This window comes from Histomonas meleagridis (genome assembly GCF_020186115.1).
Source record: "Histomonas meleagridis strain 2922-C6/04-10x chromosome Unknown contig_55, whole genome shotgun sequence".
NCBI lineage: Eukaryota > Parabasalia > Tritrichomonadida > Dientamoebidae > Histomonas > Histomonas meleagridis.
In genome coordinates, this window is record NW_027150898.1 from 349,992 (window position 1) to 363,683 (window position 13,692).

At 32.8% G+C, this 13,692-nt stretch overlaps 6 protein-coding genes across 6 annotated transcripts; 3 read left to right on the forward strand and 3 right to left on the reverse strand.

Annotated features, from left to right (window-relative positions):
• Positions 1–79: 79 nt before the first annotated feature.
• Positions 80–2,110, reverse strand: GO595_007670 (dnaK protein; the record flags this gene model as incomplete). The annotated part of the gene is made up of 1 exon (XM_067921159.1): positions 80–2,110. The coding sequence occupies one exon, from the start codon at positions 2,108–2,110 to the stop codon at positions 80–82; it is 2,031 nt and encodes a 676-aa protein (XP_067772233.1).
• Positions 2,111–2,279: 169 nt separating this feature from the next.
• GO595_007671 (tRNA 2-thiocytidine(32) synthetase TtcA) lies at positions 2,280–3,050 on the reverse strand (the record flags this gene model as incomplete). Its single annotated transcript, XM_067921160.1, has 1 exon — positions 2,280–3,050. One exon carries the CDS (start codon positions 3,048–3,050, stop codon positions 2,280–2,282), a length of 771 nt encoding a protein of 256 aa, XP_067772234.1.
• Positions 3,051–4,527: 1,477 nt separating this feature from the next.
• On the forward strand, positions 4,528–5,490 carry GO595_007672 (actin depolymerizing protein; the record flags this gene model as incomplete). Its single annotated transcript, XM_067921161.1, has 1 exon — positions 4,528–5,490. One exon carries the CDS (start codon positions 4,528–4,530, stop codon positions 5,488–5,490), a length of 963 nt encoding a protein of 320 aa, XP_067772235.1.
• Positions 5,491–5,756: 266 nt separating this feature from the next.
• On the forward strand, positions 5,757–7,058 carry GO595_007673 (TLD family protein; the record flags this gene model as incomplete). The annotated part of the gene is made up of 1 exon (XM_067921162.1): positions 5,757–7,058. The coding sequence occupies one exon, from the start codon at positions 5,757–5,759 to the stop codon at positions 7,056–7,058; it is 1,302 nt and encodes a 433-aa protein (XP_067772236.1).
• Positions 7,059–7,166: 108 nt separating this feature from the next.
• GO595_007674 (TPR-like protein) lies at positions 7,167–10,511 on the reverse strand (the record flags this gene model as incomplete). The annotated part of the gene is made up of 1 exon (XM_067921163.1): positions 7,167–10,511. The coding sequence occupies one exon, from the start codon at positions 10,509–10,511 to the stop codon at positions 7,167–7,169; it is 3,345 nt and encodes a 1,114-aa protein (XP_067772237.1).
• A 182-nt stretch (positions 10,512–10,693) lies between these two features.
• On the forward strand, positions 10,694–12,439 carry GO595_007675 (putative protein serine/threonine kinase; the record flags this gene model as incomplete). The annotated part of the gene is made up of 1 exon (XM_067921164.1): positions 10,694–12,439. One exon carries the CDS (start codon positions 10,694–10,696, stop codon positions 12,437–12,439), a length of 1,746 nt encoding a protein of 581 aa, XP_067772238.1.
• Positions 12,440–13,692: the final 1,253 nt, after the last annotated feature.

The window sequence follows — 13,692 nt, forward strand, 5'->3', positions numbered from 1 at the left end:
TCACGAACAGTATTCACTATTTGTTTATTAAAAACATTAATCAAAAACATTATTTTATGTATACATAATTATTTTCATTTTATAGTTCGACATTTTTAGGCTTCAAATTCGCCTTCACATTTTCATATGCATTTTTCAATCTCTCAAACAATATCAGTATGTCATCGAGCACCAAATCGTTTCCGTTTTTGTGTTCCTCAATATAATCGTCTGCTTTTTGGCATTCTCTTCCTAATCTTCTTAGCAATTTCTTCGGCGGCTTCATTCCCATTTTTGGCCAATGCTTTTCCACAGCATCATTTACGTCGTCAAGTAATTCTTCGAGTCGTTCGAATGCTTCTGGCGCTTCTTCTTTATCTTTCCCGCGTTTTATCAAGTCATGTGAAGCACTTTCTATTTCATATCGGAATTGCTTTAGCTCATTTTCATTTGTGATTTTTTCGTTCGTTACTTTGTATTGAATGCTTGCAATTAACTTTAGAACCTTTTCGCGTTCTTCCGGTGTGGACGTTTCAATGATAGAAGGCTCAAATGAGATTTTCTCACGCGAATCAATGAGAAAAGATTCGAAATCATGTAAAATGGAATCTTGTTGTCGTTGTTTTTGTTCTTTCTCTTCAAAGGATCGAATAATTTTCTCAGTGGAACTACGCTTGCTTTTATAAAGCCCTGATTTGGAGAATTTATGGTACCCAGTGACTTTCACTTGACCTTCAATTATCTCATATGTTCCTTGATCAAGTAAACCTATAGTTCGAATATATGGCTTGATTCCAAGCGGAAGCTTTTGCTTGCTTTGATACTTAAAAGTAGCATACTTTTCATCTTTGATTAATGAAATGTTATATAAAGGTAATCCCTCAAATTTTATGGGGGACGTTAAATAACTCCCGAGTCGGGATGCCTCAAAATAACCGGCGCCGATAACGTTGGCTTCTTCTGTGTTTAACGAACGCATCACTGGCACTTTTCCATTGAAAATGTTGTTGATGAAGTCAATGAAAAGTGGCGATCGAGTTCCTCCACCAATTAACTCAAACCGATCTATATCTTCATATACATCAAACCCTGCTTGGTGAAAAGCTTCAAAGAATGTTTTGTTAAGAACCTTAAGCTCATTTTTGCAAATTGATTTGAGCTTTTCTAATGAGAATGTAAAAGTCATATCAAGCCCATGTACTAAATCTTCAAGATACAGTGTAACATTTGGCTGAAGAGTAAGTTCGTGTTTGACTTTTCTACCAGCAGCAATAATTTTTTGAACAGATTTCTCATCTATTTCAATTTTTGGGTTTTGCTTTAGAACTTCACGTCTAATTTCTTCTGCAATTTTCACATCAACAGAATATGAACCAAATGTATCTGTCCATGAATAACCAAGCTCCTGTACTACCGGTCCATCTTTCTCATAGTTAAACTCTTGTACGGAAACTTGCATTTGGGAAGCGCCAATGTCAATAAAGCAAACCATTAATGTATTGTTTTTAAAAAGTTGTCCTCGTTCAACAGCGAAAAGAGTTCCCACAGCAGAAGTTGTTTCAATGAGATGTGGTTTGTATGTAGACAATTTTGCAGCTCGTGAAAAGGCAGCTCTTTGATGGTGTGTAAGGAATTTAGGAATTACAAGTGATACTGAATCAACAGTAGCATTTGGTTTAGATTTTGAATAGTCATCAATTGCCAGTGAAATAAGTTGTGATGCATAGAATTCAGGCGGTGCTGTAAGATCAAGATACTTATCTTCATCACAATCAAAAGGCATTGTGAGATTTCTTTTTGCAAAATAAGAAATAAGCTTGGAACTGTAGTTTTTACCAAGAAGTTGTGGTAAAAAACGAATCGCTTTTGATGGATATCTTGTGATGATTGATGAATCGCCTGTAAGTCGTTGAAAACAATTTACATCTTCGCTAGTGATTATAACTGGCGCATCTTCTGTTGTTGGAATTAATGCAGCAACAGCAGGTGTAAATCTTTTCCCTATTGAATTATGAACAATTTGAACAGGACTCCCTCTTTGAAGAAATGAAACTCGCATTGATTCACTTCCTAAATCAATAAATAATGATGCAGAAGATATTGCTCTTAAGAGCAGAACGAAAAAGATCATTTTCTCTAAAATACGATAGAGCCGATACAAAGTAAAGATTAGAAATATTTACGATAGGAAAATGCCGAAAGCAAATTTTGATCAAAATTATTCAATATGCCAAAAAAACATTAAATATGTGGTGTAATATGACAATTAAAATGTATTCAATTATTTATTTTTATTGTAACTAATCACCTAAATCATCTTCAGTTCCAATTTGTCCATCTCCAGTTCCAATATATTTTCTTTGGATACTGAACTGTGAACGGAAGAAGTTCATTTTGACATTAGAAGATTGAAGTACTAACATTTCGAGTGATTTTCTTGCTTGGTCCATATATGGATTTTCAGGTATAATTAAACCTGTTGGACGATTCGGAAAATCTTTGAGCTCTGAAAATGTTTTGATTTCTGTGTCATTTATATAGCAGAATGGGCGTGTGATAAGAACTTCTGGTTTGTCTGCATACAATTTGATTTTTTGGACAATAGAAGGACAATCAAAGGAAGCATTTTTTGCCATGTTTGTTATAATGGTGGCATCAAGAAAATCAAGGTTTTCTGGTATTGCAACTTTATTACAATCTAATTCAAGTGCTAAATTAACAAGAATTTCGTAGTACACTTCCTCCCCATTGACATTGTCTACTTTTCTATAATGATTTGTAACTTTTAAACTTTCACAAAATTCGTCAAGATATTTTGTTGTCTGTGGATCAGCTTCATCTGTAGTATAAAGATGAACTGCAGTAATTTTAAAACCTTTTGGAACCTTTGATACCTTGTAACGCATCCAGTGAAGAAGAGAAAGATGAGAATAATCAGAGTCAATAGGAATTAGAAAATGATCAGTTCCTTCATTATTAACAATGTTGAAATCTCCACACCCTGCACCAAATTGGCGTGCAAATCGTTTTGTGATTTTCGAGAGTTGTTTTGATTTTTTCATGTCTTTCATGTCCCGTCCTGTGAATTCGGATTGCAAAACATATAACCGCTTATTTTAAACGTTTCCCAATGAACATGACCCACTTTTTCATATTGGAGTAATGGATGTATTTTGATATTCTTTTTCATATTGGAGTAATGGATGTATTTTGATATTCTTTTTCATAATGGAGTAATGGATGTATTTTGATATTCTTTTTCATATTGGAGTAAAGGGTGTATTTCTGTGTACTACATCCAATTATATTCCAAAATATCTAGAGAGCGTTCGTAAAACTTCACCAGACAATGTTGTAATAATGCTCATCGGTCCCATTTTGATCTTAAGGAAAAACGAAATATTTAGCAAAAGAGAAAACCTTATTTTTTAAGAAGTTCCGATTCGAGAAAATATTAATGTTCATGAATCATTCGAAGAGTTAATCAAAAAATTTGCTCAAGTTGAAAAACTTAATAATGGACGACAAGTAATTTAAAATCCTTGCTTAACAAGGTTCAAAGACAAAAGAAAATAATCATCCATGCAAAATCAAAATTGAGAACATAAATTTTTTTGTACGTACTTTTTTTAGTATGACAAAATAATTCTTAAAAGCTTGTGATAAGAAAAACCACAAATATAAAGTGCATTATAAGAAAAACTTCAACAAAAAAATTTTGGAAACAACATTACAAAGATAATGCATGGTTTTTTATAATAATCGCTTTGGGTTCAATTGAATCGAAATTTTGATATCTGCAACTGTTCTTTAGGTATTTCTTCCTTATTTAATAATAATTTCATTGGTTGCATCATCGGTTAGAAAATGAAACAGTTTAATTTCATATTTCAAAAGTTACATGCAGAAACAAATGACCTTTTGACATTGACATGCTTGGAAGCATATTAAATAAATATGAATTTTTTTTTGACAATAATTTAATATATTTAAAATATTTTTTGAATAACAGATACCTTTGTGAGATTATATTCTCTTAGAAATTATATTATTAGATCACAAAAATAATAAAAATAAAATTAATAAATTTTGAAATATATTTTTTTTAAAAAATCAAAAAAACCATATGAAATGTTTTGCATGTCGTTTCAAGAGTGATTGCATTAACAGATACCTTTGTGAGAATATATCCTATTAAAGATTATACAAGTATTCCGGAAATACAAAAGTATATAAATTAGTTTTGAAATATTTCAAAAGAATGCAAAATAAAGAGATAATAAATAATTTTTATATTAAATACAAAAATAAAGCAGATAAATTCAGTGGTTGAAAATCGTTGAAGAGTGATTTAAAAGACGATGAATTTTCATCCAAATTTACAACGATTTCAGAAATTTCAAAAAAAAAGTTTTTTGCCAAAAGTGCCTATGAATAGATAAAAAGTGATCAAATATTGGTTCTGATTGATCGATTTCCTCTCAATTCCACTTCACCAGTTTGTCCATGTAAACTATTTAAAATTCATTTGAATCTTACTTTTGACCAATGAGTAATGCTGCATTGATTGAGATTGGCGATGATGTTACATCCCAACTTGCAGACTTCAAGAATGATGAGTCAAAGCGTGCCATTCAACTTACAATCGAAAATGAAGTTCTTCGAGTTGTTAAAACAGTTCCAGCAACATCATCCATGGAAAGTGATTTTGATGGTCTTCAGGATATTCTTAATCAATCGCAACCATCATATATTATTATTCATTTAAAGAAGGATCCAGAATATCCAGAGTATGTCTTAATTGTTTTCATTCCACCAAGATGTCCAATTCGCCCACGTACAATTTTCGCTTCATCTCGTTCAACAGTTCAACGTTATCTTAACCAAATTTTTGTTAACTTAGGTGATTATTTCGTCGATAATATACAAGAAGTTACATTCAATGCATTTCTCCATGTTACAACAAAAGATGAAACATCAATGACAATTGATGAAATCCAACAAAGAAAGGAAGCCCAAGAGAACACAGTTTCTCAAGTTTCATTGCCAACTCATGATACATTTACATGGCCAGTTGCTGATGACCTTTTAGATCTCCTCAGACAGTTTGCTAGTGGCAGCGGTCCAACTGTTGTTGCTGGAAAAGCATCAAATACTGGTGGCGCAATATCTGTTGCAGGCACAGGAAACTCTCTCTCCGACATAGATAGCTCAGCTCCACGTTACATTGCTGTCAACTATAATAACAAAGGAGAGAAATTGAAACTATTTGTTCTGTATTGTCCTGATAACGCAAAGTCCAGAGAAAAGATGATGTCATCAACTTGCAAGCACAGCTTCATCAAGGGATGCTCTGAGGTCGGTCTTGAGTTTGATAAGTTCTTCGAAATCAGAGATGAAAGAGATTTCAATGATTCCAACTTAGACCTTTTGGTCAATCCAGTCCATGAAACCCACGGTTATGGAGAAATCAAAGTTCACCGCAAACCAAGAGCACCTGGTCGCAAGTAAGTAAACCACAATTTCTGATCCGAAAAATTTCATTTTGACTTTATAAACAAGAAATTATTGAACCCAGGAAGTAAACAATGAAACTTAGGTCTTATTTCCTTTGATTTTAGTGTTTTTTAATAACTGTACGTTCGTTTTAATTTGCAACTTGAACCGAGAAATTGTATTCGATTTAATCGTTCTTGTTTAAATTAACGGTTTTCTTTTTCTGGGTTATAACCATTACAATGAACCAGGAAGAAAATAAAAATTCAAACGATCAAAATATGGAAAACCCATCAACATATGTTGTACAGCCGGGAGATTCGCTTCAAGCATTAGCTTTGAAATTTGATTGTAGCGTATCTTCAATTAAAACAAGCAACCATTTATTTAGTGATCTAATCCTACCTGGAGATATTTTGCAAATACCTAAGACAGTAGGAAACAATTCTTTTTTGCCAATTACTGCTTCATATTTTAATTCTAAAAATAATCTTGACAGCAGTTCCACTATCCCAGGCAAACTTCTTGTCATTGATGAATATTTGCGTTTTGAACCAACAAATCATTCATTTCGTCCAATCTCAATTCATTTATTAGGTCACATTGGTAGTGTTATATTTCCTTGTCCATCTACGCTCAATTCGGACAACCCTAATACCTTTGATGCGCCTGACACTCTCTATGTGCTTCTTATCACATATTTATGTTCCATAGATAATCCCGATTCACTTGAAACCAAATGCTTCAGTGCCACTTACAAAGACCTCCAAACCTTTCATCCCAAGCTTCAATCATTAGCTGCCTCTATTCAAAAACAACATAATTATCAGCCACCTGAAATTGATCAATTTTCCGACACAAAACCCGACACCAAACCCATTCCTACGCCACCATCTCCACCGCCATCACCACCACCACCTCCACATCCTCAATCTCCTCCACCTCAACAAACATCTCCATCTCCACCTCCACAGCCTCAATCTCTTCCACAACGTCCTCGCCGTATTCCTGGCGCCGGTCCAATCACTTTTATTGGCGGGTCATCGACTATTCTTAGCGAAGATGAAATCAGTCGCATCAGATTTGTATTGCCGCCACGTTTTCGTCCACTTAATTGGAAGCTTCTCTTTCAACTTACACGGGATGGCTCAAGTTACACTTCTTTCTATAGTAGTGCGCATGGCGCCGAGCCGCTAATAATGATTTTAAAGGATCAATTCGGCGACAGAATTGGCGCGTATGTATCGAAAGGGTTAAAGATGTCGAAGCAATACTATGGCTCTGGCGAAACATTTGTTTTTAGGTTTTCATCTGATTTCGAGTATTTCCCATGGAGAGAAACTCATTCGAACCAATATTTCGTTACAAGCTCCGACAAAAACATTGCGATTGGCGGCGGCGGCTCTTCTGCGATTTGGATCGACGGAAATTTGTTAAATGCATTTTCGGAGAGTTGCGCGACATTTAATTCTCCAAGCTTGACAAAGCAAATTAAGTTTAAGGTATGCGAGTTGGAGGTGTGGACGTTGTGCCAGAGGAAGAAAATGCCGAACGAAACGAACTTCTTCCCGAAGTCATTATAAAATTGTTCGAAATTTATATGAATATGTAAAGAAATCGATACATGTCAACAATTTTTTACAGAAAAAAATTCGCAAATATTTTTATTACAGAATGTTTTGTCGGAATCCTTAAGATTTGTTATTGTAGCCAATCCTTCCCCAAACGTTTTCGTATCTCTTCATGAAATCGTTTTTTTGGAATGGACTGTATTGCGTCATGTGATGCGCTCTTTGCTGTGATGTTGGCGCATCGTTTGGAATGGAAATTGAATCATTTTCATCTTTAAGTTCTTCGTCATTTTTATCATTCTCCGAACGTAATTCGATTTTATTTTTATCATTTTCACTGTTTTCTTTCTCCAAATTTATTTCAAGTTTATGTTCTTCGTCACTTTCATCTTCTAAATGCGTTTCTTCGCTCTTTTCCTTCTCTATATTTAATTCGAGTTTATGTTCTTCACTACTTTCATTTTCATCATTCTCTAAATTTAATTTGATTTTTGGTTCGTTTTTATCATTTTCACTGTTTTCTTTCTCCAAATTTAGTTCAAGTTTATGTTCTTCGTCACTTTCATCTTCTAAATGCGTTTCATCATTGTTTTCTTTCTCCAAATTTAGTTCAAGTTTATGTTCTTCGTCACTTTCATCTTCTAAATGTGTTTCTTCGCTGTTTTCCTTCTCTATATTTAATTCGAGTTTATGTTCTTCACTACTTTCATTTTTATCATCTAAATTTAATTCATATTTAAGTTCTTCGTCATTTTCATTATTTTCTTTTCCTACATTAAATTCGAGTTTGTCGCTTTCATCATAATTTTCTTCTTTTTCATTGTTTATAGTTTCATGCTCTTTGTTTGTATCTTTATCGCCTTTAGAGTTTTCTTTATTAAAAGTTATATTTAGTTTTGCTTCTTCTATGTTTTCATCATTTGGATTTTCTTTTCGTAAATTTACTTCAAGTTTAAGTTCGTCATCATTATCATTGCTCCAACTCATTTCATTATTTGTTGTTTGTTCGTTTTCTTTTATTAAATTCACTTCAAGTTTTGGTTCATTATCTTCTTCAACGTTTTCCTTATCCAAATTCATTTCATATTTTCCTTCTTCATCATTTGGAATTTTTCGTTCTTTTACTAAGTTTTCATTTTCGAAATTCTTTTCATTATTTTCATTAATATCAATTTCAAGTTTGAAATCATTTTCATTTTCTAAATTTGCTTCAACTTCACTTTTTTCGACATTCATTTTATCATGTTCAGGATTAAAATCGTCGTTTTCATAACTATGTTCATTATCTTTACTTATGTTCATTTCCCGCTCTTCTGTGTTATTTATATTTTTATCATTTTCTTCTTCAATTTCTTTTTTATCATTTTCTTCATTTGTTTCATTTATAATATCACTTTGTTCGATAACAATTTTATCAAGTCTATGTTTCTCTATATTTGTTTCGGGATTAAATTCTTCATTTTCATTGTTTATATTTTTATCATTTTCTTCTTCAATTTCTTTTTTGTGATTATCTGATTCTGAGTTTTCTTTATTAATATTTATATCAAGTTTAAAATCATTTTCATTTTCTGAATTTGTTTCATCTTTCTCTATAATATCATTTTGTTCCATTTTATTACGTTTACGTCGCTCTATATTTGTTTCGGGATTAAATTCTTCAATTTCATTGTTTTCTTGTTCAGTATTTAAATTTATTCGAAGTTTTTGTTCTTCCTCAAATTTTTGATTTGAATTTATTTCGTTTTCATTCGTAATTTCAAATGTTTGCATCAATTCTCTGTCATGTTTTGAATCAGAAATATCGCTGTTTGAACAATTTTTATTTTTATCTTCATCAGATTCATAACTTTTCGCTTGTTCTTCAATGTGTTTGTCATTGTCATCGGAATGTTGCTGCATTTCTTTATCACTTTCACTTTGTTTATTTGATTCATTGTCATTATTCTCTTCAAAATTCACAAAGTCATCGAAATTATTATTTGATTCATCTGTTTTTTCGTCATTTTCACTTTTATCAGATTTGTCTGCTTCTGATTTCCCTTCTTTATCACTTGATTTATCTTCATTGTTACTTTCTGATTTGTCTTTTATTTCATTTTCTGATTTATCTTTATCACTTTCTAATTTTTCTTCTTTATCACTTTCTGATTTATCTTTAATTTCACTTTCTGATTGATCTTTATCACTTTCTGATTTATCTTTAATTTCACTTTCTGATTTATCTTTAATTTCACTTTCTGATTGATCTTTAATTTCACTTTCTGATTTATCTTCTTTATCACTTTCTGATTGATCTTTAATTTCACTTTCTGATTTATCTTCTTTATCACTTTCTGATTTATCTTCTTTATCACTTTCTGATTTATCTTTAATTTCACTTTCTGATTGATCTTTAATTTCACTTTCTGATTGATCTTTAATTTCACTTTCTGATTGATCTTTATCACTTTCTGATTGATCTTTAATTTCACTTTCTGATTGATCTTTAATTTCACTTTCTGATTTATCTTCTTTATCACTTTCTGATTTATCTTTAATTTCACTTTCTGATTGATCTTTAATTTCACTTTCTGATTGATCTTTAATTTCACTTTCTGATTTATCTTCTTTATCACTTTCTGATTTATCTTCTTTATCACTTTCTGATTGATCTTTAATTTCACTTTCTGATTTATCTTCTTTACCACTTTCTGATTGATCTTTAATTTCACTTTCTGATTGATCTTTCTCAGTATTTGTTTCCTCAAAACTATCAAAATCGTTATCTTCGAGTGTTTCGTTAGTTGAATGTTTTCTATTTCCGTCTGATTCATTACGTTCCAATTTACTTTTAACTTTTTGAGTTTTTTCATAACTTTTTTCATTCTTTGATTTAATTTTTGCTGGACCACATTTTTGTTCGCTTTCCCTTTGATCTTTCAAATTACCCAATTTAGTTCTATTTGTGGGTGATCTGATTGACTTGTTGTTTGTTTTGTTCTGATTGTTTAGGTTAAATGGATTTCTTTTTTCAATATTAGGTCGTGTAATTGTGCATTTCTTTGTTAATTTTGTGTCAACTACAGTCATCCCTTCATCATGAATAATCTTGTTTTTTTGAATTGATGTTTGTGCAAAAGATTTTGGTGGCTTTTGGTGTGGGTTCTTTTGAGATATGTTGATATCTTTTAATTTACTAGTCCATGAGATATGATGAGTTTCTCCTGGATTTTTACATTTTTTATGTTCCATATAAACTTTATTTAAAACCTTGAAATTATGCTTGTCGATGTTTGCCTGTATACGCTGATTTTTTTCTTTTCGTTTTTGGTAATTAATAAGTCTTGGAACCATTGGAGGTGGCGAAGTATCTAAAGAGCCTTTTGTTTCCGAAATTTCTGTTAATGCCATTTGGTGTTGTCTGTAAGCCTTTTGTTTATTATAAATATCAAGGTATGATGATGCAGCAAGACCATTTGTCATATAGCGCTTGAAAATACGTTATTTCCGGAGAACGTTAAAGCCTGTAAATTAACTTTCTTTGGTTTTCGAGGTATTGTGTTTTCATTGAAATTTTTGATCGTCAATCACAAGTGAATTTGATGTAAACTTCTAAAAACACTAACAATTTTTGAATGCATTCAAAAATTGTCAAATGACGCTAAATGATTTTAGCCGTATTCTTGTGTGCTATTGCATCAATCAAAATCAGTGATCCCAATTACTGTGAAGATTGTGAACCATGCAAGAAAGGTGAGTACTGGCCTTCTGATACAACTCATCATTGCGTAAAATGTCCGAAAGGAACATATAGTAATGTTCGAGAATCAAGGTCATGCACAACATGTCCTGCTGGTTACTATGCTGATGAGGTTGGATCTAAGCAATGCAAACCATGTCTTCAAGGTTATTATTCAAACTCAAGTGATTCTTCTTCTTTCGAAACTTGCAAGAAATGCCCATCCGGCACAACAAGTGAAAAGTCTGAGGGTTCAACCAAATGTATTTCAACTCAATGTTCAGCGGGAAAATATTTCGATACTGAAAGTTCGAGTTGTCGGAATTGTCCATACGGCACATATTCTAATTCCACTGACACACCAACATTTTCATCATGTAAGAAATGTCCAGCAGGCACAGCAAGTGGTTCACACACCACCTATATATCTGGTGGAATTTATAAGACTGGCGCACCGAACTGTGAATTCTGTAAAGCAGGTACTTATTCAAAGGAAGGTGCGGGAGCATGTTCAGCATGTCCAGCAGGTACATACTCTGAAAAAGGAGCAACCGGATGCATAAAATGTCCAAAGGGAACATATTCAACCCAAGGTTCAAGTTCATGTACAAGATGCCCCAGCGGCTCTTATTCAGATGAAGAAGGATTAGGTTCGTGCAAGAATTGTCCATATGGTTCATATTCTAATTCCACTGACACACCAACATTTTCATCATGTAAGAAATGTCCAGCAGGCACAGCAAGTGGTTCACACACCACCTATATATCTGGTGGAATTTATAAGTCTGGTGCACCGAACTGTGAATTCTGTAAAGCAGGTACTTATTCAAAGGAAGGTGCGGGAGCATGTTCAGCATGTCCAGCAGGTACATACTCTGAAAAAGGAGCAACCGGATGCATAAAATGTCCAAAGGGAACATATTCAACCCAAGGTTCAAGTTCATGTACAAGATGCCCCAGCGGCTCTTATTCAGATGAAGAAGGATTAGGTTCGTGCAAGAATTGTCCATATGGTTCATATTCTAATTCCACTGACACACCAACATTTTCATCATGTAAGAAATGTCCAGCAGGCACAGCAAGTGGTTCACACACCACCTATATATCTGGTGGAATTTATAAGTCTGGTGCACCGAACTGTGAATTCTGTAAAGCAGGTACTTATTCAAAGGAAGGTGCGGGAGCATGTTCAGCATGTCCAGCAGGTACATACTCTGAAAAAGGAGCAACCGGATGCATAAAATGTCCAAAGGGAACATATTCATCTTCAACAAGTGCCACAGGATGCACAAAGTGCGCTGCCGGCTATTACTCAGATGAAGAAGGCTCACTCAGCTGCAAGAAGTGTCCTCAATACTCCACATCTACCGAAGGTTCGTCAGAATGCCAAAGCACGCGCTGTCCAAAGGGTTCGTACACCACATCATCAGGATCATGTGCTCAGTGCTCCGCTGGTTACTACTCAGATGAAGAAGGCGCTAAGACATGTAAGAAGTGTCCAGCCGGTACATATGGTATTGCAGCCGGTGCCACATCACTTAACCTTTGCTACAACTGCCCATGCGGAACCATATCAGCAGAAGGCTCTTCCAAATGTACCGAATGTTCACCAGGATACTTCCCTAACAAAGAGCAATCCAAGTGCATGTTAATCGAAGACGATGACGAATAAAGGTGTACCCCGTCAAAGTAAATGATTGAAATTTCAATCGAATTTGAATGTTTTATATCAAAGTGTCGTTTAAATGTATTCTATAAATTTCGATGGGTTCGTCAGAGCGCTGCAGCTGTTGGAGCGCGGCGTCTTCCGTCTGAGCGAATGCGCCGAAAGATCAGTTGTTTACGTGGGTGAAAGTGTTGGATATCATTTAATTATTTTGTGTGTAATCTTTGTATGCATACTTTGTGTCTAAGAGTTTGGATGATATTTGTTTTGAATATCTAAGGCGATTGGAAATTAAGAATAAGAAATTTGTAATATCAAAGGTTGGTGATATTTTTGCGCAGATGTTAAGTAAAATTGGTTCGCAAGAAGCAAATTATATGATTTATAAAATGACTGATAAGAAGCTAGTTGATCAAAACACCTGTAAATTAAAACTTTTCTTTGTTAATTATATGTCTGAGAAGGAAATTAACAAACTCAAATTTCATTATTTTTATAAATTTATAATTGAAAATCATGAAGAGTTATCAAAGAATAATTTTGAACTCCATCAGAAATTTATCAAATAAGGACATAATCCAAATGAAATTGAATAAATAATTCGAAATGACGAAATAGAAAAACTTCAAGAGAAATCATCACAAGAAAATTTGAATCAAACAATTAAACTATCACTTTATGAAAGATGTTCATTTATAAATAAAAAAAAATGTCGCATTAATTGAATACGCTGCATTTATTTCTGCTATTAAATGTTTTAAGTTTATACATATAAATAACACAAACATTGAAAATACAGGTAAGTATGCAATTATAAGTGGAAATGAAGAAATCATTCATTTATGTGAACAAAATCATTCACCATTTTCTAAAGGATATGAAGCAGCAATCAAATTTCATAAAAATGATATTTACCATTATATTTATGAAAATAAAATTATTAAAAATATTAATTTCGAAAGATTGGTAGCACAGAAATAGTTAAATTACTTCTTTAACATCATGTCATTTCGAAAGAGATTTATTTGTGTTATTTCAAATTTATTTTGAAGTGCTTTTACTGATTTTACAGAATCTTTAGTTATTATCTATAATACATAAGCACATGCTCAATATGGATCCAAGATTTTTTCTCAGATATGTGAGAAATTTTTGCCACATGAATCACTTCACATTATCGTAAAAAGTTTTTATTCAAAAAGTAAACATCGTATACGATATGCTATCAATAATTTTTTTTTCATGTTCGATCAAATTAT